We start from the raw sequence: 26,406 nt of genomic DNA on the forward strand, positions 1-26,406 counted from the left end.
CCTTCGTGAAGGTTTGTGGTGCTATTGAATCGTGTTGTTCCTATTATTTTGGCAAACCCATTGTAGCTAGTGAGCTTGGCTGAATAACAGAAACACTGTCAGTTTCAATCCGGTCCAGGGGGTTTGGTGCAGGACTGCTGTATTTGAATGAATATGTTTTCACGGGTGTACCTAATGTTTTGTCAGGTGAGTGTATTTAGGAATGTAGAGGTGGTTTATTGATCCTTACTTTTACCTCTGATGAAGGAACATTTACCATGAAGTTGTTTTCAGTTCTCTCTCGTCAAAGACCAGTCTGACAGCATATTTAGCTGATAGCATGTAGCCTGATGTTTATGTACTCTGCATTTTGTATCTAATCTAGTGAGATATGATTATATGTCGGCCATTTATTTGTGATGTTTTAGATTTTTGTTTCTTTGGTTTTTTTTTTAAACTACATGTTCCATTGATGAATGTATTTAGTTACCGTTTCCCCCTCTTGTGCACTTCTTTTAATACTTCTGTAAATATCAAGAAGTACCCTTTAATCTGTGAACCTATGTATAAAAAAAAACATACTGTCCGTTATATTTACTGTATCTGATTGTTTAAAGTGATTTGGGCGTAATTTCCCAAAAGTCGTTTAAGTCGTTTGAAATAGAAGAGCTCTCGCCACATGGGAGGTTTTTATTTCACTTAGTTTGTGTCACAGGTGGGACTTCAGGTCGTACTAAGGAAGGCTCAGATCCATTTAAGGCCCTTATATGGTACTGCGTACGTAGTCAACGCCGGTGCTAGCCATTTATACTTGTGCGCTCATCAGTCTGTCTCGCTCTGTAACAACTCCACCTAAACACTAGTCGGTGCTTGTCTTTTTTGCCAGTCGGGTTAATTTTTGTTTCTACTTCCTGCTTCACTTTCAACAATGGCGTCTGAAACTTTGGCTGAAATTTCGCCGACCACGAGTCGTACAAATATTTGTGTCTCCAAACCTCCTCAGTTAACCTTACCAATTCTTTATTGATCCAAAACAAGCAATTCAAAAATTGCGGAGACGGAGAATAAGCATAAACATGCTACTACCAAGAGGACCAATCACAGCTCTTGATGCGTAGTTACATTTCTGGAGAGGTATAAACTGCCTGTTAGTGTCCTAGCATGACTCCCCTGATGTGGAACGCAATTAAACGTGTCATTGTTTGAAGTCAGTGTATTGATTGCACCGATCGGCCGTAATATTGTGCAGTCCTGGCGTTTATGTGTATGTACCACCACCTGAACGTTGTTGAAGACCGACCACATCCCCACGGCAGCAGCAAGGGAGGCGTGTTCTCGTATCCATGCTTGCCCCAGCTAAGGAACACATAGGCGCCTGACCGTTCATGTAAAAGAAAATCCATCATCATCTTCCATGTCTCCGTGGTCCAGGCCTGATGTGTCCATTTGTAGGAGCTTCCCTGAGTGGACAGCACAGTCCACAGCTCCAAACTAAACAAACTTTATATCAGAACCATCATCAACTTTTTGCAGTAATCTGAGCTCCAGTAGCTCATCGTCCATGACCCCGTCTCTGGTTCACGTCTTCTGCTTCCTTGGACCTTAGTTTTGAGACCAGGAACACCCCACAAGAGCTACAGACCCCACCTCTTGTCCACTAGTCCTGCCTCTAACGTCGGCTTTGAAGGACAAGATATGCTGTCTGATAAATCCCACCCATTGACAAGATCATCTCTGATAATCACATTGTGACCTGTTATAATAGTCATGATGTTATGGCTGATTGGTGTGTATTGTATTTTCTGTTGGTGAAGTTAATACGGGACAGGCATGAGCGCAGGATTGGGGCGAGACAGCAGAATTGGATGTAAGTTGGATAAAAAGGGGTTTTGCAACTATATGAAAAAATGAATGTAAAATAATATATTATTTCTAAATGTACTTATTTGCTTAAATGTGATATTTGTTGACTGTCAGGGTTTGATGTCTCCTCTGCAACACTTTAAAGAAGTGTAATTCCGCTGTGTGCTGACAGGGGGCGGTGCTGACCTCCACGCGTGTACAGTAACATGGCGGCATGATGTGAGCAGAAATGTGGGTTGCAGCTTTGTGAATCGGTGGAAACAAGGCGGGAGACGACTGTAGTTTGGAGCCGGTGAAAGAGTAAGGCACCGGGGTTTATGTATCCGCTGTGAGCCCGGACGCTCCGGTGGTCTTCAACGGTGCCGGCACCGGCAGCAGAGCCCGGGACTCGATCCCGAGTGGCCGGAGTTTAGCTTCCCCGCGTTGGGTGCGAGGAATTTCACCCTTCGCCACCGGGCAGGAACTGGTCCCCGCACACAGAGTGAGTTTTTATCGGCGCTAACGGTCGCTTCCAGGCTCATTTTTGACAGAAGTAAGAGTTAACTGAACACCGCGCTCCGATACATGTTTAGCTAGTTAGCTTTAGCCGTGTGTGTGTGTTAGCTTAGGAGCTAAAAGACTCACACCCGGATAAACAAACCCGAGTTGCAGAAGTTTATCACATAAGGAACTTGCCGCTTCGCGCATTTTACGTTTTAAAATTGACGCCGAATTGACGAGCGACTTTAAATTGTGTTGCACGTTAAATATGTTTGAGTATTTGTCACAATTGTGTGTTTGTCCGTAGAGAATGCGGCTAAAAATGACACTTTACTGAATGGGGTTTGGTTGGGGAGGGCGCTGACAACGCGATATCGACGTGATATCGGCATGATAGGCATGGGTGTGTGACTCCCAGTGATATAGTAATTATTTTAATCTACTCGCAAAGATATTGGTGTCTTAAAAAGAAAATATATTTCATTTGACTGGGTGTTATTTATTGTCATTGGTCTGTTTTACTATGTCACTCCAAGCTAAAGGGGAAACTCTGACTGGTGTTATGATGAAATATTACAGTATGTGTGAGTCAGTCTTGTTTCTGAGTTGTTGTTTTTTTTTCTGTGTCACATAAAGATACATTTTTGTTCCTGTGTGCATCAGCAGAGTCTGGTTGAAGAGGAACTTTCTCCACACATGAGGAGGCGTCTGAAGGAGACCACCACAGCAGCAGACACCCAGAGATCCTATGGATCCCATCGACTCTGGACAAGGTTTGTTACGGAGATACCGTAGACAAATAGGAGGTGATGTAGCAGGCAATTGCACAATCTCTGACATCCCTTAAGCGTGCACCAGCAGCCATAACATTATGACCACAAACTTCTAATTCGATGTCAGAAGCAGAAAAAGAATGGCGAGAGACTTGGACAAAGGGTAAAACTGTGATGGCTAGACGTCTGGGTCAGAACATCTCCACAACTGCAGCTCTTGTTGTGGGGCATTCCTGGTCTGCAAGTCTCAATCAGAAGTCGTGTAAGGAAGGGGAAGGAGTGATGGTTGATTCATTAGACGGGTTACCGTAGCTCAAACTGCTGAATCAGTTGGTTCTGATAGAAATATTTCAGAACACGCAGTGGTTTGCTTTGTTTGGGGTTGTGTAGCTGCAGACCAGTCAGGGTGTCCACGCATGCCGACCCCTGTCCACTGATGACAGCTCCTAAAATGGACCACGGAGACATGGAGGAAGGTGGTTCTGGACTGATGAATCATGTTTTCTTTCACATTACGTGGACAGTCGGGTTCCTATGTGTCATTTAGTCAGGGCAACGTATGGCACCAGGATGCAAGGAAGCAAGCACACCACCCTTGACGTTGCCATGGGTGTGTTCCCGGTCTGCAACAGAGTTCAGTTCAGGTGGAGGTACTGTACATATTAAAGGTTCATCCAAATAAATACCAGGACCCAGGTTTTCCTAGAAGAACATTACATCATAATGAGATCAGATGTCGGTAGGTTTAATGTTGTGGCTGATTGGCGTATGTATGTGCTAATGGGCTGTAACCATGTTTCAGATGAGAAGATAGTTCTGCACGCTTAAATATTTATTTATTTAACTGTAACCTTCCTTGCAGGTCCAGAGAAGCCGTCAGAGCAATGTAAGGATTTAACGCCCACCTCAAGGGGACGGCAGCGCAGGAAAAATCCCAAATATCTAGATTATGAAACTGAAGACTCCACGATTGTACAAAGTTTTGAGGAAAAGCCGACCAAGAAGGACTCAGAAGGAGAAAAAGCAGCCACTAAGAAGTCTCCGGCAAGGAGAGGAAGACCTAAGGGAGCCTCAAAACGGACCGCAGATGAGGAGAACGAAGCAACGAACAAAACCCCTTCAGAGTCAGTGGAGGAAACCGCTGAAGAGAAGCCCAAGAAAACAGGGAGAGGCAGGAAGACGCCATCAAAAAAGACACCGGCTAAAAAGACACCGGCTAAAAAGACACCGTCTAAAAACATACCAGCTAAAAAGACTCCTGCTAAAAAAACTCCTGCCGCCGGTGCAGATGCAGAGGGTGGAGGTGAAGATGCCGTGAAGCAGGAAAACGGGACGCCAAAGCCAAAGAGAAAGTACGTTAGGAAGCAGCGTGTACAGGAAGTGGAACCGGCTCCAACACATGCGAAGGAGGCAGGAGAACCTCAGATAGAACCCGAGGATGACATCGAACCGGGCGGCCGTCGCCGGAGAGGAGCTGCCAAAGCGTAAGTTTATCCTCTTCTCTGTTGTTTATAATCTGAAGACAGATCATATATAGCTTGATGTCGGGTCTGATTTTTCTGTGATAAAAATGCAGCCTAGACATTCACTGTTTAGATTAACGTGAATGAAATGTCTTCCAGGGCGTTGAAGTACCTCCGTAATTTGGCAAAAGAGGTGTTTGGTGATCCCAGCGACCAGTCCGACTCTGGGCCACGTCCCAACAACGAAGGAGCCGACTCAGGACAGAAAACTCCCAAAGGAGTAAAAGGTACAACTACACCTTAAAAGATATTTATGTGCTAAATGTAGTCGGGACAGTACGAATAATGTGGAGGATGGAACGTTTAGCTTTACTAAGATACTACACCTGTTCAGAGGCAACATTAAAGGATCAACAGACAACGGCCGACCATCGCCTTGATGTGTCTTCACCCTTAGGTCATGTTTTTTTTTTTTTATGATCGGCTACTTGGTCACATGATAAAAATACTTATTTAATAACAACAACGATAAGAACAACTAAAAGGACATGAGCAACATCTACATAAACGACAAAAGCAACTAACATGAGAACAATGATGACAACAGCAATGACAGTGGACGTTGACAATGATGACGACAACTACAGGGGCAACTAAAATGACAATGACGGCAACGACAATGGTAACAATGGCAACTACAATGATAATGACGCCAATGACAACGACAACTACAACGACAATGGCAACAATTACAAGACAATAAAAGTAGCAACTATGATGATAATGACGCCAACAAGAAAACAAGGATGACAACAACGATAATGGCAACGACGACAACAGCTAAAATAGCAACAATGACGACAACAAAACAAAGATGGCAACAACTACAACGATGACAACGTAATTTCCGTAGCTAAGCAAGATATTTCTTGTTTTAAACTCCTCATTCTTGGCTCAAAGTGCGTCGTCATAGTGATGATAGTGGAGGTTAGAGAAGATTAGCTAGGGGGCAGCAGCTAGTTCTATGTGTACGTCTGTTTTTAACTGTGAGTCTTGTCAGGCCAGTCATCTCCTGAGTGTAATGTCCCTATAGGACGCAGAGGACGGAAGAGGAAACGTCTCGACAGTGATGCTGCAGAAGATGAAGACTTTGTGCCAGACATTGTAGAAGAAGAAGAAGAGGACGAGGAGGATGAAGGGATAGAGGAAGAGGCAGCGGACTCGGACTTGGAGTCAGACTTCCGGTCGACTGGAAGAGCTCCAGCTGTTTATAACATCAGCAAGATCAACGTGAGTTACTGTCTCATCGTTACTGTGAATATTTTAAATGTGGTGGCCCAGCATGAGTCGGTTTGTCCCACTGGACGTCACCTCTACGTTTTCTTTCTCATCGTTAAAACTTGTTGACTTAATATTTCATGGTCTCTTGTTGCCACTCTAGTCACTTCCTGTGTTTACGCCTCTTAAGAAGCTTCACAACTGTGACTGTAAATGATCTGAACCCAACTACGAATCACAACTTCTACAGATTTGAAGTCGCATTAACATTTAATGGCAAACACTCATCCAGTCGTCTTTTCTCTCGTGCAGACGTCTTTGTACGCCAAACCCATCAATGGACTCTCCATCAACATCATGAAGAATGTTTGGGACGCCACGGAGACCACCATGAAGTTGTAAGTAGCGTCATAGACTGTGCATTTATTTTTATTTTTTGGTGTTTCAAGTTTGGTTTTAAAGCTAGAAAAACAACAGCTATTTGATTTTTTGACTTTAAACTTCCTTAAACTTCCCATAAAGGCGCTTTATAATGAACCAAAGCCTCTCTCATTTGGGTTTGTTCTGCCTACTGTATAATCAGTCCCAGTCTTTGTGTAGATTGAACAGTTTTAACGCAGTAAATGTTGGACACACTGAATTAAGATGTTCTTTAAAGGAATTCTAATAGGATTTCCCTACCATAACTTCCACAGTGATGTGGGGCATTCACTGATATCAAGGAAAAGACACACGCTCTACAACCACAGCAACAGTGTCGACTAATAGAACACAACAGAACTGAACGTAAACACAGGAGCTTATCAATACTATGCCACAGATGTTTTTAGATTATATAAATTGGCACTGTCAATAGTGTTTAATAGCCGGGTAAAAAATGTCCATGTACTGAAGCTAAAGGTCGAATAACTTTATCAAATAGTTGATGTGCAGCCTCCTTCTCTCGTTTACCACAGGACGTTTGGTGAAGTTGTTAACTGACTGCTGTCCAGAGGATTTGAACCCTTCCTCTGTTAGCGTTAGCCTTGTCAGATGCATTGCTGTTGTACTTTAGTTGTATTTCAGGACTGACATGTCACGGTGGTAGTATAGGCTGCATCTTTAGTGAAGTATTTCGACACACTTGATAAACTGCAGCTAGTTTGCTGCAATGACCCACTGGACTCCTCACGTGTCTTGTAGGAGGTGTCCATGTTGTTATTGTCACGTGATCGGCAACTAGTTGACGTCCTGCTTAAAGTGTCACAGCACAGCAATGAAGCAGACCAGTCAGTTAATCGTTTAACCTCTAGGACGCGCTGTCCTCCCACTGTGTCTCCAGTGTCAGGATGGCCGAGCGGTCTAAGGCGCTGCGTTCAGGTCGCAGTCTCCTCTGGAGGCGTGGGTTCGAATCCCACTTCTGACAACAACCTTTTTGATCCACTATATATGTCATGTAGATATTTTAAAGAAAAATCAGTTTTAATTTAATTAGAAATGTTCTTCTTTCTAACACAAGGTAAATTAAACTGCTCCAGTCTTGATATTATTACACAAGAACGCGCCGCTGGCAAACGAGTACTAGGTGACTGAGCTGGTGTTATTTTTAGACGTGTGTGTGTGTTTTCAGCCGGGAAGAGCACTTCACCAACTGGGTGTTCCCAGAGTGGCTTTCCTCCACCAGTGACTGGGAGCTCGTTCCACAGAGGTAATTTCTTATAATGCAGAAATGTCAAAAGACTCTGAGGGGTGCAAATACTGTATGTGCAGTGACTATTAAAGTTGATTAGAAAATGTTTGCCTGTGTTGTTCAGTGATTTGGAGAAGTACCTGCCCCAGGAGCCTCAGTCGGCTGCTTTCAGAGTGTCCAGAGAAGGAATGAAGAAGGAGGAGACGCCTCTGCAGAGACTCAGCAGGTCAGACTGGTCAATGAACTCTCTGCTGTATTCAAGTCTTTTACAGATGTTTGCATTTACTGTACTTGTAGGTTTCATTTCATCCTTTATAACTCCAACGTTTTAGTTGGACATGAAACTGTTGTTCCTTGTTCTGGTTTTGTTTGTGGTTTCAGTTCAGGTTTTTCTGCTTGAGTATTGTTTTTGTTGGGTTGTTTTGTGGGAACATAAAGTAAAGATGTTTTTGCAGCCTTAAAATCATATTTGGTATTAGTCTTTATAATGATGATTTATTCATGATGTATCTGACAGGTTCAAATCGGTGCCTGCTCACCCGGAGCGCTGGGACATGATGCTGTTTGCAGGGGGACCGGTCTGGGCGCTGGAGTGGTGTCCGACACCCGATGGCGCCACCGCCACCCAGTACGTAGCCATGGCCTGCCATCGAGGGATGGACGACCTACACTGCGTCAACAAGACCTGCACGGGACCGGGACTCGTTCAGCTGTGGGACGTGGGCAAGCTGGAGTACGACAGCAGGTACAGATCTTGTTTTGTCAGATGAGTTGTCAAAAACAAACATTTAAGACACTCATCTGGTTTTGTAACAACATGCTGCCATTATTCAAATTTAAAAATTTTAAAGGTATTCATGTTCTTCTTTTTCTATTTTTCTCTTTTTTCAGACCCGACTCCCAGCCAGCCCTGTCCTACGGGCTAGCCCAGGATAACGGCTTCATCTGGCAGTTGAGGTGGTGTCCTGCAGGAGGCTGGGAGCTTCCCAGCAGTGGCAGAAAGGTAGGACGTGTTTTAGAGTTTAGCTGCAAGAAGCTAACAATGAAACTGCAGTAGTACTCTAGAATGAATTCTGATCACCATCGCGCTGTACACCCTCCTCCTCTTCCTCTCCTCCCCACCCTGAAGGCTCCCTTCTTGCCCAGACTGGGTCTTCTGGCAGTGGCCACCTCCAACGGCGTGGTCACCATTTACAGCCTGCCCCACCCTGAAGCTCTGAACTCCAGCAAACAGATTGCTAACTCTGGTAAGACGGTTTCACCCTTAGATTTGTTTACAGTGATTAGACACTCACTAGCCACTTCATTGGGTACACTAGACACAATCTGGGTTATAATTTGTACCAAAAATATTAAATTTTGTGTTTAGAAAATCTCTACAAATCGTGTTTTATTGTGTGCGTAAATGTGGTTAGTACACATGTTCCTAATATTTTGACCCCCCCACATTTTAGGCTGTGGTCAAGACTAAATAAGAGAAACACTTTTAGTTCAGTCCAGTTTAACAGCACCACAAACTACAGCCTCCAAACTAGTCATTCTGCTTAATTACTGACATACACTCAACATTATAACCTTCATGTGCCTAAGATTCAGTTCAGGACTGTTATAGTAGAACACATTTGTTTCCACTAGTGTACCTAATGAATTGGCAGGTGAGTTTCCAGCTTTTGATCACCACATCCACTCGCTGGAGTGTGTCCTGTGTTCAGCAGAGGGCAGTGTTGTCTTTCTAACCCTGAAGTTAAAGGTTCCTTTAGACTGCAGTAAAGCACCAGTGGTTTTCAGATCACTGTTAAAATTAACAACTAGATTATAAATGTGGGTTTATGTCACATTAGATTTCTTAATCACTACCATGGCAGCACAAACATTTGTACTTTTGCAAATTGTAAACAGTTTGTTTCTGCACTTATAGATCTAAGAAACGTGTGTACACTCTGAGTGAGTGTAACCAGCCTTTAGTTCATAAATAATACAGCTGCATTTCACCTTGACGTTAGTTATTTTAGAAACAAAGCTCAGAGCTCCAGCTTATAACTGGAACCCTTGTTAATTCTTGTTTAGATTTATTTATTATTTAGTTAGTTCATAGCTTCAAGGACAGACGTCACTTTTTCTTTCTTCAGGTTTTTTTTCTGAATGAATGAGTTAAACTCCTCTTCCACAGATCACCCCTGTTGAGTAGGTGGTCTTTAATGTGACCCAGAACTCATTGGGTGTTCACCATAGACTGTATATAAATATGGACTACGCATCCATTCATTGGCCAAACTAATATCGATGCCCCGTCCACACTTCCTCCAGACAGTCTCTCATTTTCGTTTAATTAATATACGCTCTGCTCGACCTACAACTCTCACGGTCCCACGGGATGTTTTACAGAGCGCTTGGCATGGCAACCATGGCAACCATTATGTCACATCCTGTTTCAGTAGCGTCAAATAACTAACTAAAACAAAACTTACCCAAAAAATTGTCTCTTGAACATTCATCAACATTATATTAACTACCTAAAATGACAGAAACCATCCAAAAAAATAATGTAATGTGTATTTTAGTGTTTTAGTTTGGCCCAAGCCCCGCCCACTAACATGGAGGGGGTGGGGCTTATGACGTATACTGCAGCCAGTCACCAGAGGGAGCTCTACTAGCTTTGGCTTCACTTATGAGGAGTAGTTCCGCCATCCGTCTTTGTACTCTCTTTGGTGTTCACACTACCAAAAGAAGGAGGTCAAATGTGTCTCAGACCACCTCCACATGTGGACTGACAAGCGTCCTGGGTGTGTTCACACCTGCACTTAAAGCTGAACACTTTTTGACAGACTGCCAGAGATAAATGTTCATGACTCCATGTGGCTCTTTAATATCAACAACAAGTTATTGTTATTATTTTGTATTTTTGATAAATTAGCCAAAGGATTAATCTTCTAATTATAAAAATAATTAATAATATGATTCATAGCAGCCTTACTTTACACAAAATAACCCCCACGTTGTAGAATGATCTGTGGAAATGTAGATGTTGTTCTGCAATTCACATCTGTACATGTTGTCAGTTAAAACTTTAGTAAAGTAGAAGCTGCACATCCTCAACACACAGCACTAAATGCCAAAAAAGTACTGTCGATCAAATAATTGACAAATCGTTTCATTAGAGTGACTTTTTGTTACGGGCGTTCATCCACAACCTGATGAACTTAACAGTAAGGGTGCAATCAATCAAACAGCATCTTATCCATCACATCAGACATGGACCTCATTAAATGGACCAGACCCTCACTCTGCACTTCTTATTTATTGCTTCAGGGTCTATTAAAGTGTTTCAGCTCTAACAATGGCGCTAGTTAAGACTTGAAAACACACACACCAAACGCTCTGCAGGAGTATACGCCTTGACGACATTATGGATGGTGGAGCCCGTGGTCCGGTCTATTCAGATCACTGCGCCAGCCGCCTCCGGGCCTCCGCTGATAGAGGACTGCATGAATGAGATTAATGGCCGGTTTATCGGCCTCATCCATCACACACAGAAACCCGGTTAAGTCTGCATGTGTGTGTGTGTTTGTCTGTCGAGGATAATCTGATGAAACACCACTTTACAATCATAGCCTTCTCAAAAATAAACGCTCACACGGTCACGTTATATCGCAGTCAACACAACCTCCTTACATCCCATTGAGCCTTATCTTATGGCGCATGTCTTCTCTGTAGCACGGTGTAACGTGACAGCTGGCTGATTTGAGTTTGAAGGCTCATAATAACATTCTTGGCGAAGAATACTTATGCTTATTCAGCATTTTGTTGAACAAATAATACCTTAAAGCTGAGTGCTAACCAGCACGGTGGTGTGGTGGTTATCACTGATGCCTCACAGCAAGAAGATCAACTGGGGGCTTTCTGTATTTTGGGACGTTGGAATCCAGGGTATACCCCGCGTCTCCCCCAGTGATCGTCCAGAGAACAAGCAGTCACAGAAAATGAATGAATGAGTGCTAACCACGCAGAAAGCTAAGAGCAAGACCTAAGGCAACGTTGGCAATGAAAAACTCCCTTTTAACAGGAGAAACCTTTCCTGGAAGCCAGAGCAACTTCCTTGCCGGCAAATTCAGTTGCGGTGTAAAGTTTGTCTGAACTGTCTCCGTTGGGAGCTGATTACGCTCCAGCAAAGATCTGCTGGCCCAATCAAATAATTTGGGCGGGACTTATATGGACAGAAGAGTAACAGCGATGTAGTCAAAGTTGTCATCTAAAGCTTGTTACATACTCTGCGAGAAGCGAGACTTTTTTTTGTTGTTTGGCCAGGTTATTTATACTTAACGACAAACTCAAGTGCAGAACTCCGGGGAAAGTCCTCATAGGCCCCTCCCACTGCAGCATACGTCACAAGCGCAAAGCATTGTGGGAGAAGCTTAGATGATGGAAGATGGGAGAGATGGAAGATGCGTCAGCCAATGGTTTTGACGACCATGTCCTTTGGATCTCGCCGTTCATTCAGCATGCATCCCCACACACACGCCGCTAGCATTTCTGCTTTTTCGCCTTAACCACGCCCACGTTCAAGTTCTGGCCAATCACAGAATAGTTTGTTTACAATAAAATGGGTGCTGTTGGAGAAGGAAGCTGTTTAGAGTCCGCTCACAAATCTGTTGTAAAAAATACTGACACTGAAATAACTTTGAAGGACAAACAGTTAAAAGCATTTGTGGATAATGCTTTGATTACTCAATGCCACATACTTACTTGCTCTGATTGGTTGTAGTACTGTCCAATTGAGGTTTTGTTTTTTTACTCTGCATCGACTGAAACGCACCCCATAATGAAATCCAAAGCCAGGCTAGAAGAAGTCATGTACAGTCAGGTGTGTGAACATTTAAATGAGATCCAGTAGATTGGTCACCATCAGACTCCACTGTATTACATACGACTTGGTTTTGAAATTAAGAAAAATCTTTTGTGCTTCGGTGTGGACATAAAAAAGGCTATATAAAACCTGACATTTCTATTCTGTATTTCTTTTGCTTCATGCCCTCTGGTTTCCATTTTATTCTGCCGGCACGGATCATTGGGTCCACTTTCTAAGGAACATCAGCCCCCTGCTACCAACCGTAGGTTATAGTTATTGGATAGAAAGGTTGCGGAGCACTCACATTTGAAAATATCTGCACAAAAAACACTTACAGAGAGAGACCTGGGCTTAGGATTTTAGAAATGCTGAGGTTCCACATCGAAGTTCCCCCTTGCGGCAATGAAAAACTCACAAGTAGGTTTTTATCTCTTATTTTACAGCATGATTTCTGTTTTGGTCCAAACATGGTAGCTCAATTTCCTTAAATGTTCTCCTAATTTGAGGAATAGGAGTTGGTAGTGAGAAGTATCATCTTATAAAACCATTGCCACCATTCTGGAGAAGGTAAAGGAACATTTAACCGAGTGTCAAACAATCAGTGACATGACGAGTGCTAATTGAATGCTAATTAGCTATCTTACTTGACCATGTGTGGATATAATGTCCGAGTGTTTCAGTATCAGCTTGAAAGGGTTAAAGGTGAAACTGGCTTGGCCGGGGTTAAACATGGTGCGTGTTTGTGTACCCCGGTCTTTCCACAGCAGCCCGGCGCTGTTTGCGACAGATAATTACAGATGGCTTTTGTCCGTCCCGTCACCAGAATGAATGAGCGAGAAGAGGAGGCCGTTAAAGCCGCAGAATTGGAGGGCGGAGGTGTGAAGTGTGGAAGGAGGGAAAACAGACAAAAGGGGAGAATGTGAGATGGCGTAGAGAACGCATATAATTTACGGCGCCGTTCTCCATCAGACAAGGATCTATAATTGAAATGACAAAGAAGATGCATCGCCGAGCCAGTTGTTAGTGTTGGAAGCTATGAATTTTTGGTGTTGTAGCTGACACCGCTTGTATCCCTGCTATGTCAGTCGTCAAGGACTTGCTTGGGATTAGGTGGAGAAGGATGTGGGGGGGTTCACAAGGCAGTGCATCGTATGTTTATTCATTGCAAACGATAGTCTTCCTCAAGTCTTTAGTTCAGGATTTACTGTTTTAATCTTAACGTTGGTTTCAATTTTAAGCTATTAAAATAAACCGTGGGTCCAATACCAATCAGCCGGGACATCTCTGGTAAAGAGGTTGGTTGTGCTTTGATTTTGGACCGTTTATCTCTGGCTCCAAAACTGTATTTCAATCTGAAGTGGAAGAAACCTCTACACACCCAATTTATTGCCCTTGTTTGAAAGCAAGTGAAGCATATGGATATTGGCAAGGCCCCAGAATGGATCCCTGGGGTACTCCACATTATATATATATATATATATTTTATTATTTTGTGTGCGTACTGTACGTACATCGGTAAAATTTTAGGGTTGATTTCATTAGAGATTTTCATATTTTATTACCATTGATACTGTAACATGTCTGAAAAAAGAAAGAAATTACTTAACTACAAAGTGTCAGACTTATGTTAAACCCAAGCGAGTTGATGTTTTCTCACTCTGTCAATGTCTGGTCTGTTTTTTGATCTGAAGAGCAACAGGAGAAGGAGTTGAGTCATGACTCGAGAGGCTCAGATAAAAGTAGTAGTGAGTGTTTTATCGAGTTGATGGAGAGTGTGGAAGACTGAAGAGGACACTATCGATCCAAACCCTGAGTAATCTAAACTGTAGGAGGAGAGAGAACTAATGATCTGGAACAGCCAGACACCTTCTTTGTTATTGGATTTTACATCTATTAAGCACCCAACAATGATGGTTAAGGCAGGTACGGGAGAATGACTACCCACCAGTCATTTGTTAACCACACCAGGACCGTACTGTTGTTGGCAAAGAGGTCTGTCCAACACAATTTTAAGAAAGGCAGCTCTACAAATCCAGCTGCCTGGATCTATATAAATGTTAGCATGGATCCATATAGACATGTACGTGTCATTGAGTAAATACACTAATAATCTGAGCGCTGCAAACTAGCACCCAGCAATTGCTCCATGCTCTGCTGCACTCTGCTAACTAGCACTTTGCTACACACTCTTGTGCTAAAATACGCTAACGTTGTGTTATATAGTAATCAGAAACTTGTCAAAAATGGTATGCTGCTTTCAAACGGTTACGACATGGAGATTCTGTTTAGTGTTCAAGCTGTAAGAAACTGTTGGTGTCTAGAAGCCACTGCTAACGGTTTAGCAAGCTAATGACGAGTTAACTTAATATAGGGCACGTAAAGGTTCAATGAAACATCTTTCATACGAACACCTCTTGGAAACGCAACCACTTTTGAAGGTTTCTGAGCTTAAACACATCTGACGTTTATCCTTAGCTTTAATTATCACCAACAAACGGTTGCTAAGTTTGTTTTTTATCTGTGTTTCAGAAAACGGCAGCAAAAATCCACCAATATACCAGGTAGGCATCTGACTCTTTCTCCTATTAAATCCTCATAAAATATAATGTTCAACGCTGTTGTTTGCATTGTCGTTCCTCCCTCTTGTCTCCTGCAGGCTAAAGGAGTGGTGACACTAAAGCTGGGCTCCTTCAAAGCCCCTCGCAACCAGATGAGCGGACAGGTCCTGTCTATGGATTGGGTGCCTGAAAAACCACACAATATAATAGCTATCGGATTCTACGACGGTACGGATTGATTTCTTGGACACGTTCTTGATTAATAGTATGAGAGATCAGACAAATGAAGAGTCTGCGATCCCCTCAGCTCCCTCTCAATGCTTCTTTATTCTAAATAAAATAAACGTTCTGCTTTTGCGCCGTTGTCTCTCTCCAGGTGTCGTAGGTTTATGGGATCTGACGACGAAATCGGCTCTGCTGCGATTGCGAGAGTCGGACGGCTCCATGTGTCTGCTGCCCTATCGATGCTTATTGGCTCACGACCACGCAGTCCGAGCTCTGGCCTTCTGTCCTGCCTCCAGGTGAGCGATTAACCCCAGATCTCAACTGTGCTGATACTGCACCGAAAAGAGATTATCGCCTGTCATCGCTGATTCTTAGACCTATCTTTGGTTTATTAGAGTGTTTTGTCTTTTGCATTCTCCGTCATCGTTTGTTGGAGGAGAGCTTCATTCATTCTCTCGAAATTTTCCTTGTGCATGTCCATCTTTCCTCCTTCTTTATTGTATTTGTATTCACGGCCGCTTTAAAATAGTGCCTTGAAGACAATAAACTCTAAAGTCTGGCAGAGAGGCCTTCATCCAAGTGTATTCAAGCACTAATTCAGGATGTAGGGTACAAGGCCGGGCGTGCAGCCACGTCCTCATCACCATTCAGAGGAGGCAGCTTATCTCTCAGCCAGTCAACATACAGCGACCTTCAGACAGCAGCCTCCCAAAAATAGCTCCATCTTCCTTCCAGGAATATTTTAGTGGTATTTATTTCTTTTTTAAGGTAATTATTCTCTTCTTTCTCACATATAAACAGCCAAAAATGAACAAATAGCAGGTATTGAAAGAAATGTAGTGTAAATACACAATCTATGAAGTTTTATTATATTTTCTGGGAGATGTATTATATCTGTATGGAGAACAGATGTGCTTTAAAGCCTGGACACACCAAACCAACTTAAAAAAAACTATCAGCAACAAAAGCTGACTGTGTCGCATAATGTCCTGACCAAAAAGTTGAACGCACCACAAAGACTACAGCTGTATGTTCTGCACCTGCAATAACACTCCACACCAGCAGGTGACAGTGGCCTGTATTCGTCATTCAAAAGGGAAAACGGGAAGAGCCTCAAAGCATCGTACAGAGCTGACATCTCCTGAATCACGCTGATCAGCTGGTCTACAGTTTATTTATTCTAGATGATCACGTTGTTGTGGAAATATTTGTGGATTTGAATGTTCAGGTGAAGATGTAAAACGAGAGAAGCTTTCTGTGTGACTTTCAAACTTTGCTGTTTTGTTTGCTTTCATCAATTTGGTTTCTCTTATGTCCTGGTTCTTCTAAGCTGAACAATAGCAGTCGTACACGTTGTCTGAGCGCCGTGGAGTTGACTTGAGGCTCGTTTAAAGACGCCGTAACCTACGTACGTAGCCTACGCCGGTGTGAGCCATTTATACTTGTGCTTCACTTTCAACAACGGTGACTGAAACTTTTGCTGAAATTTCACCAAAAACAAGTTGTACAAACGTTTGTATCTCTCAACCTCCTCAGTTAACCTTCCCTGCATGTGTTCCATCTTTATTGATCCAAAACAATCAATTAGAAAATAGCAGAGATGGAGAAGCGGCTGGAAATACTAAAGAGGAAACATGCTACCACCAAGCGGACCAATCACAGCTCTTGTGATTTGCGTTGCCGGTTTGCTTCGCCTATTAGTTTACAACAAATGTCTCTGACTGGTTGGAGGACTGTCCAGTTGCATGCAGAGGTATTATTTTCTCTGTATCAGTTGAAACACGCTCCATAATAAAATCCAACATGGTGTGTTGATAAATTGATAAACTTAAAATTTAATTCTGATGAAAGAGGCCATTTTAAAATGTATATAAAAGTCTTCTATTCCTACCGCCCTGTCCACGTATAAAACACGTCTCTTTGTAGAGGACGGTATTTATTATCATTATCCTACAGCACTCATCTTTAGACTAATGTTTGTTATCCCTCCTTTCACCAACTCCCTAAAAACTCCTAATTACACTCTTTTGACCTCTTCCATACACAAACACAACTTTGTATTCACACCGCATGCCTCTGGCCACACACTACTACACAGAAACGTCTCTGGGTAATTAATGTCTCCATTAACTGCCACTGCAGCGTCGTCCATCTCTGGTCCTACGTCAGTTTTTTAAATAATCTTCTGCAGCTTTTTGGTTTCCCACAAATCAGGATGTAAAAGTAAAGTAGATTTAAAGGCGGATAGCGGATTAAGATTAATCCCAAGGGGACAGAAAGCACCTGGTTGGCAGCGGAGAGACTCTGAGGACACTTATCTTGTCTGGATCACTGCTTTTTAATTACACCGCCGTGTAGAAAGAGATAAAACTGGCCCTTTTCTCTGTGCCAGTCCTTCTCCTCTACATCTTGTCATGGCTTCTCCTCTTCCTCTTCAGATTTGTTTGATGAGTGAAAAGAGAAATGATAAATTTACGTTTTTTTTCATTACGTTTTCCACTAATTGAAATCCGACGTTCATTTGTCAAGTTGTCCAAACGTTGTCTCTTCCTCTCAGACACCTGTTGGTGACTGCAGGTGAGGACCGCTACGTGAAGACGTGGGACCTGAGGAGGCTCTACACACCCATCACCATCCAGAAACGGTATCTGACCAACGAAATCTACTGGCCCCTGAACGCACCGGGACTCATGATGGCCCAAGAGAGCGCCTACGTAGCGTAAGAACGTTTCTCTGGTTTTCTCTCTTATACTGATATGAGATTTTATATTTAAAGGGGAACTACTGTTTTTTTACATCCTGGACCTTATTTCTGGCATAAAATACGATCGTTTACTCACCCATATAACTTTTGTGTAATTTGTAGTCCTTCGGGAGATATTTAGATCTGTGTTAGATATCCATATAGTGGGAGTGACTGGGGCACCGAAACACAGCCTCTAAATAACACATTATCTGACGTGAAACGCGTTAATTTCACCAATATTTTGTTATCGTACGCTAGTGATATTCCCCGTTGAGTCCGGAGTTACCTGTTATCAACATGGGATGATGTCTTCCGACCTGCATGATGTCATCTCTGAGCGCCGCGCACACCTGCGACAGTCAGCTTGTTTACCTGTAATTTGCTACTGCTATGGTTCGTCCACAACCTCAGAATCTGAAAAATATTAAGACATGTTGCAAAAAAATAGCAGATTGGTGAAATGAACGAGTTCTGCGTCAGATAATGCGTTATTTGGAGGCTACGTTTCGGTGCCCCAGTCACTCCCACTATATGGATATACGCAGATCTAAATATCTCCCGAAGGAATACAAATTACACAAACGTGAGTGAACGATCGTATTTTATGCCAGAAATAAGGTCCAGGTTGTAAAAAAACGTTAGTTCCCCCTTAACTGTTTACATCTATATAAAATAATCTGATGTTTGTGTGCAGTATTCAGGAAAGTGTCTCATTGTTTCTGTCGCTGTCACATTAACACGGTCTCTTTGATTTTCTCGTTCAGGAAAGGTTCACAGGGAGTTCATTACTTTGACCATTACATGAACTCGCTCCTGCCAATTCCTAGGACGAGCACACTGTGGGTGAGTGTGACTCTTTTAAAATCTTCCAGCCTTAAGTCATTAGCATCCACTAAATCAGTCACAGAGCACGACACAGATCAGTCTGGCTCCTCAGGAAACCGATGGCTGCTCATCTAAACCAGACCTACTTATTTACAGGTTAAAATAAAGGGATATATTACTTAAAACAAGCAAAATGATTATTATACAAATCCTTTTTTAAACAAGTAGTTACTGTATATCTATCTTAAAAGACCTCACAGACAGATGACTCCAAATTAGTGTATTTAGAGTAAAAACAAGTAGATTTGTTAACTTGACAGTAAATGTTGTGACTTTCAAGTGTCTTTAGAAAGACAACGGCAGCATCATGGTACAAGTTAATATCTCTCTCCTGACTGGTCTTCTTTGTGTGTCGCTGCAGTCCATATGTTACAGTGATTGGCTGAACAGCCTGGTGACGGCCGACAGCCTCGGCGAGGTGATCTTCTCCGTGTTACCTCAGATAAACTACTTTACGCCCTACCTCAAACGCACCATAGAGAGACGCTTTGTAAGTTCACTTACATTTCTTTCTTGTTCTTGGGTTTTCCAGCTTTATTTTCAGTTTGAAATATGAACATTGTCATAACACACGTACACAGACAGTCCACTTATATATAAACTCTTATAGCTTTAACTTTACTGTCAAAATGATGTTTTATTTAGGCCAGGACCAAACAGTCTCCTTCATTGACCTGTTTCCTTTCCAGCCCATCTACCTCACATCTATGGTGCCTTGCGAGGCCGCCGGAGAAGACGTGGAGAAGGACGGAGGCGCCGTCGAGGAGCAGGAAGGAGGAGAGACGGGAGAAGCGGACGCTGCTCCTCTGCGCTTCCAGACGTACAAAGAGGCCGTGAAGAAATTCAGCCTCCAACACACGGACAACGACATGGTGGGTTGATTAACATCTGTAGTTACTATGAGTAATAAATGACTTCAGGAGTTGTGGAAATCAAAGTTTATTGTGAAGATGCAAGTACTGAAAATTATAAGTAAAGATTATTTGAGACAAAAAATGTCAGCGCTTGTTTTAAAGAAGTGGAAAATTAGAAAATAGGACAGAGATCAAATCTACGGTGGCCAAGAGAGCTCAAGACAAAACGTGTCCCTCGTCTTTCAAGTCCTTCCACTCGTCCATTTTTCCTGCTTTTAACGTCAACTTTGAGGACAAACTGTTCACCTGCTGTGTGATACAGCCCACCGTCTAACAGATGTTGTGTATTATTCCCTTTACTCACGGTTCCCCCTACAATGATAACACTATGGTCTAATGTACTCCACCATGGACTCATAACGAATCAGAAATATTTTTGCACGGTTCAAACAGTGTTCTGCTTGTGGTGTTCCCCTGAACGCCCTCCCCCCCACCACCACACACAAACTGTTTAAAATCCACTGTGTGTGCTTTTGATTTTTTTTGACCACATGACTTGGAATGAAAATCCGGAGGAAACGACTCCAGACATAACATGAACTGGCTGCTCTGGCTAGCACAGTTTCAACTGCTCACTATAAGTTTGTTTTATTCGCTTTATCTAATCTTATATACATTTGTCCATAGAACACCACGCCTTAACAGCCTCATGTACTAGTGTCATGAATTAACTGCACAGGCTGCTGCTATCTGTGGCTAAATCCAATATTTGCATCATTATGGACTGATAAAGAAAACGTGTGATCTTATTCTATGTGCAGACATTTCATATATTGTATAAAGTGTTTTTAATGGGTGGGATACAATTATAATTAGCTTTTTCTTTATGAAGACACGCCCACAAAATCTTGTGGGAGACACGTGCTTCACCGGTCATAATCTTCTGGCTGATCTGCGTATGTTTCGACACATGATGATAATAATAATCATCTGGTGTGATTTCCAGCGATCCTTCATCGGCAGTGAGAAAAGGGCCGTGTGGAAACGCATGAAAGAAACCGAACTGAAGACGCAGATGAACCTGGATGAGATGCCGTTGGCGGCGCTACATAAGGTATGAACACACGCCACGGGGTCGGTTATCTTCAGACCGCTGCTGCAACGTGACGTGAAGACGACGAAGAAGAAGATAAACACTAGAGAGGAATAAAAAAAAAAAAAAAAAAAAGGAGGTGAGAAGTGCAAGAAGAGCCTCCTTCTCCTTCTCCTCCCTCCTCTGATGGGCAGCTATAAAGACTGGCTGAATGTAATGATGTGTAAAATGAGAAAAATGTCACCGTCAGTGGGAGGAGGAGGGGAGGAGGAGGGAAGGAGGGGGGAGATGGAAAGCAGCCATTTGAGGATTTGATGTGTTTAATTCTAAGAGAGACAGAGTGGAGGGTGTCGCTGTGCCCTCTGGGAGGAAATGATGGATCTTTAAAAAATATATATATATAAGAACGCTACGGGGTTTTTGACTGGCTCTTTGTCTGAAGGGGATAAATAAGTTAGAAAGAGAACAAAAATAAAAGAAGACTCTCACCAGGAGGATTTATGGTGATGATGATGAGAGGGACAGATGAGTGTTGGACAAGAAAGGAAAAGAGGACGAAGTGGTATCGACTTCCTGAAAACCAAAAGCTGAGTCATTCAGAGAGAAATATAGAAATACACTCATAAATAAAAGTGTTGTCAGATTATTATGACAGTAACTCAAGTAACTCATCCAGATAAATGATGCAACGAGAGCGAAGCAGGGTTATATGAGGCGCGGAGTACCTCAGGGATCAATACTCGGTCCTTTGCTGTTCGGCCTGTTCACCTTGTTCTGGTGCAGTTTAAACTAAGCTATCCCAGCTATTACAAACTATTTATACAGTATGTGGTGCATAGAATAAGATCGTGCCTTCTTTATCAGTCCATCTTTAAATTACAGTAATGACGCGAATATCGGATTTAGCGACAAATAGCAGCAGCCTGTGCAGTTCTTCAGTTCATCTACATGAATACGAAACAAAAGGCTGTTGAGACGTGGCTTTATATGGACAAATGTGTGTAAGATTAAATAAAGTATCAGCGAATAAATTTAATTTAAAGTAAACAGTTGACTTTCAATCTAATGTTGCTAGCTCTTATAAAGTTAAGCAAGTTCACGTTACGTCTGGAGTCGTTTCCTTTGGGTTTTGATCAACTTTCTTTAAATAATTGTAAATCTTCATGGTCTAAAAAATCAAAAGCACAAACATCGGGTTTTAAAACGTAAATTTTTATTAGTGAACAAAACAAATAGCTTCACATGCTACGTGAGTTGAGGAGGGTCTGGGAGGAGGCGGCTTTTGGGACCATGAGACTATGGCGGAGTAAATTAGACCCTGGTGGGCGGCCATAGTATTAACATTATATGGGAAACTCTGCGTTGATTGGGTTTTCTGGCTAATTGCGAAAAAGCTGCAATTACTGGGCAACATGGTGACCAACCAACCAATATAAGGAACAGCTACAGTCATGTGTTGGCCAACGTAAGCTCTGCTACTGTAGTGTTTAACTTGCTGCAAGGAAAACGTAGCCTCATGATGGCAACGATGTAGGAATAAGAACCAGGATGAAAAATATAGGAACTTTTATTTAGAAGTTCTTCACCTTCATCTTCCTCCTCTCCCCGTCTCAGGTGCGCTTCAACCCGAACATGAGCAGCCACATCTGGGTTGCGTCCGGGGGCCAGTCGGGCCTGGTCAGATTTCACTGCCTGAGGAGCATGACCAGCCCCCACGTCAAGACGATGATCGACGAGAACCAGGCCCAGTTCAACGGCCTGCACTCGACGCAGGACACGAGCGAGGGCGACCGGGCCGAGACGAAGCAACTATAGCAGGAGGTGGATCACACTCTATAGACTGAAAAACACAGACCTGCAAAAAAAAAATCTCTTTAAGCCTCCCTTTAACCTCCTACACAGGTGAATTTGGTTTCATTCATGGCTCTAGAAACCTTTGGACGCTAGTAAAGACATCAACAATGACATTCTTTTTAAATAGTGTAGAGACCTGAGCAGCAGCCAAACCTTGTCCTGAATATTCTCCTATTTTTGCCAAGAGGAGACTTCTCTAACCTCAACACAACCAGTATCTTTCATTCATTCATTCATTCATTTTCTGTAGCCGCTTGTCCTCTGGAGGGTCGCAGAGGTACTGGAGCCTATCCCAGCTGTGGATTGGGCGAGAGGCGGGGTCCACCCTGGACAGGGCTCCAGTCTACCACAGGGCTCAACCAAAATCTTCTTCCTTTAATTTTCCGTTAAAGGTGACAATTCATTTCTTCACATCCAAGAAGCTACAGCAAACATTTAAGTGCCTTTTTCAGATGGATCATTTTCGTCTTTTCCCCATATCTCAAACAATAGATCCAGCTTAGATGAAGCTTTTTGTTTTCTTTGACATTTTAGATGAATATCCAGATTTTCTGCTAAAGTAACCTAACAGCAACTACAGAAGAAAACGTTCTGATTGGATCGGGCCAGGCACCAAAACGTTTCTTAATCTAAGTTTGGTCGTAAAGTTGTCGGCCTCTACTCTTCAACTAGACAGAAAAACTTTAAATCGAAGAGACGTCAGCTGCTAAAATGCATCACTAGTGTCACCTGTTACCTGCCCACGGTGAGTACGCCAAATGAGTTATTGGTTTAGGGTTTATATTTATTCTTGTGAAAGGCAAATTATTTTATTTAGTAAAATGTTGAATGAAAAACCTTTAAATTAAAGAACAGGGACACAACTTTAAAGTGTGTCATGAAATATTAGTGCATATTATCTTACTGTAATGATTGAACAACTAACATCAGGCTTCAACAGTCTTCAACAAACTGAGTGAATATCTATTGAAATATCTATTCTGGACCGTGCTTCCTTACAGAGTTGCGGTTGAGAGGCAGATAGATATATATTTAGAGACAAAGCAGATTCTGTTCCCATCACTTAAACTAAAACTGAGCCATCGTGATAAGAAGGAATGAGCCCAGACTACAGACCTGACTACCGTTTCAAGATATACTTTAAACGTCGTGAACTCATTTTTATAGAAATGGTTTGCACAAAAACGAAGGGAGATATGAAAAAATAAGACTTTATCACTTTATCTGCAGATGTTTAATTTGGAATCACTAAAACATTCCAGCGCAGCTTCTGTTATCAGATTTCTTGGATTTACGTCGGTCAGAGGCGACAAGGACGAGGGAGATTAGGTGAAGTAAAAGCACTTGTTTTGACTTCTTCTGCTTTTTTTTAATGTACTTTTAAAAAAACAAACAAAAAAAAAAAACACTTCCTTGTTTTGCTATTGTTGCGCTAATCTTTAAGCTTTTTGTTTTACGAAGAACTCAGGCTATAAATGAGGTGAAAATACTTGAATTTCTTTTGTATATCGGCTGGATGTAAAAATTCACAAGTCACACATTTCAGATCCATATTCCTTCCGTTGTTCCGTTCTGTGATGCAGCTTAATTTATTTTCCAGTATCTACAACAACAACAACAACAAAAAAGAAGAAAATTCTTGTTTTTCTTCAACACATTTTTCCTCTAAGTTCAATTAGGGGTTTTTTAAAATGGACTTTTCCGTTCAGACATAATTCTTGACTGATGACTTCATCCCCTGCTATTTTTGACATGTATATAATAAATGTTTGTAATAAAAATCTGTTATTTTAGTGAAACCTGAACTCCTCATTGGTCCCCCTGACTTTTAACGGGACATCTCCAAAGTAATCCAGGCCCTCTCTCTCTCACTCTCTCTCTCCGTCGTCTGCAGTCTTTTATTTCACTTTACAAAAACTCTCGGCCAACACACATAGAAATCAAATATCAAATATCAACACATCACACGATGTGACGAGTGGATTTTCGCAGAATCACCAGAACACCGAGACAGACTGGACCGATCGTACAAGGAGACGTATTTACACATGTATGCACAGAAAAAAATACACGATATTTAACATATTTACAACAGTTGCACACAAGTTATAATCGTCACGGCACAACAACGGAGCATTCTCAGACATTAGACTTTCATGAGGGAACAAACGGGAGCGGCGTTTTGTTTTTGTACAGTACAGTAAAATGCATCGGGGCCGTCGTTACATTCACTTTGTTTTATCCTCATTTTTGTGTTATTTCAAAAGGTCTCCTTAAAAACTGGTGAAAATATAGAACGTTTTATTCTTTCTTCGCTGGCAGTTGAACAAGAAACTTCTCACTATATACTTTTACATTGAGTAACAGCTAACAACCATGCAGGTATTTGGGTCAGAATGGACGTCGACTGGCTTCACGATTCACAGCTGTCCCACCTTTGAAAGCAACATCAACAGTTTTACAAGTTGGCTGGGGGAACGATACAGGCGTGGCGGCTCTGGCTCTCTGGCTTTTCTTATGGGCGGAAAATGAAATTAATCAAAGAATTGATGGGATGGAACATGTAGCTGGTGTTTGTCGTCCACGGATGATGAATCTGAACCAACACCACCCAAACAAATGGCATTAAAGTCAAACCCAAATGACATATCACTATTTAAATGGAGTTTTTTCCCATCATAGTCATTACACAACCTTTCCTTTAGTGGCTTGAGGGTCTTTGATCGTTGTCATTGTCCCTAGAGGATGAATTTTTATAAATCATGAAGATTTTGACAACCACATGGGCCCTTTCTACTGATGCCATCATCAACCGAAGAAATCCTACATGTGCAAACGACAACAAAAACTAAATTTCCTCCTCTGTACACATTCCTGCTCCCCAGGAGACGAATATTTAGGGGGACACTTTCTGGCGTGGGGATCAAACGGTAGGCGGGTGGTGTAAAGGTGAGACTTTAACACTAGATGGTAGGGGACATCATTAATAGTCCGTCTCGTGCCCATTTGCATTTGCTCTGCAACATGTCCATCTGGTGCCTCTGTCCTGGCCACAATGTGGAATTTGTTTACTTGGTAGGAACTTCCTGTGGATATTCATGGTTCCCAGGAGATGGAACATGTAGCAGATGATGAATCTGCACCAACATTACCCCAAAAAATGCCATTAAAGTCGAAACCAAATGACATTTCACTCTTTAAATGAAGTCTTTTTTTTACCCAACATGGTCATTACCCAACCTTTACTTTAGTGGCTTGAGAGAAAGGCACCAGAAGGTTGTAGTCATTGTCCCCAGAGGATGAGTGATGAAATCTTATCACGAAGCTTTTGACAACCACATGGGCCCTTTCTACTGATCCCATCATCAACCAAAGAAACCTTACACGTGCAAACAACAACAAAAACTAAACTTCGTCCTCTGTACACATTCCTGATCTCCAGGAGATGAATGTTTAGGGGGACCAGACAGTAGGCGGGCGGTGCAAAGGTGAAACTTTAACCAAGATGCTTCATGCCGTCTCGTTTCCATTTGCAGCGTGCCCATCCGGTGCCTTCATCTGGCCAAAACATAGGATTAGTTTACAATGGTAAGAACTTCCTGTGGATATTCATGGTTCCCAGGAGATGAGCTTCACCAATAGCTGCTAGAAGACACAGAGTCTCTAAGCTAAAGGCCAGATTTCATGGTTCCCGGAAGTTGACTACCACTAACTGCCATTGACTTTGATATATTTAAGTATTATGATTATAGTGGAGTGATTTGATGAGCATAATAAATAAACCATTTTTAGCCTGATACTGTTAAGTCATAAAAGTAATTTACGTCACCTGTTGCTATT

The 26,406-nt window shown here is 42.3% G+C and overlaps 1 protein-coding gene across 2 annotated transcripts; it reads left to right on the top strand.

Moving 5' to 3' along the window:
• Positions 1–2,026: 2,026 nt before the first annotated feature.
• On the top strand, positions 2,027–24,987 carry gtf3c2 (general transcription factor IIIC, polypeptide 2, beta). Of its 2 annotated transcripts, none has more exons than XM_084559897.1 (20): positions 2,027–2,323; positions 2,986–3,095; positions 3,958–4,579; positions 4,718–4,845; positions 5,652–5,848; positions 6,149–6,234; positions 7,446–7,523; positions 7,630–7,731; positions 8,023–8,250; positions 8,397–8,508; positions 8,635–8,752; positions 14,881–14,912; positions 15,008–15,137; positions 15,286–15,430; positions 17,692–17,853; positions 18,645–18,723; positions 19,127–19,255; positions 19,455–19,637; positions 20,626–20,733; positions 22,327–24,987. In XM_084559897.1, exons 2-20 carry the CDS (start codon positions 3,071–3,073, stop codon positions 22,525–22,527), a joined length of 2,865 nt encoding a protein of 954 aa, XP_084416023.1. In that variant the 5' UTR covers positions 2,027–2,323; positions 2,986–3,070; the 3' UTR covers positions 22,528–24,987. The 2 variants fall into 2 exon arrangements, with proteins under 2 accessions (XP_084416023.1, XP_084416024.1); XM_084559898.1 differs by having other exon boundaries at positions 2,989–3,095.
• The last annotated feature ends 1,419 nt before the right edge of the window (positions 24,988–26,406 follow it).

This window comes from Chelon labrosus (genome assembly GCF_963514085.1).
Source record: "Chelon labrosus genome assembly, chromosome: 14".
NCBI classification, from domain to species: domain Eukaryota; kingdom Metazoa; phylum Chordata; class Actinopteri; order Mugiliformes; family Mugilidae; genus Chelon; species Chelon labrosus.

Coding starts and splice junctions, on each gene's coding strand:
- gtf3c2 (XM_084559897.1), top strand. CDS start 3,071: ATGGATCCCATCGACTCTGGACAAG. Junction 15,431..17,691: donor GCCTTCTGTCCTGCCTCCAG/GTGAGCGATTAA, acceptor TCTTCCTCTCAG/ACACCTGTTGGTGACTGCAG. Junction 20,734..22,326: donor CGTTGGCGGCGCTACATAAG/GTATGAACACAC, acceptor TCCCCGTCTCAG/GTGCGCTTCAACCCGAACAT.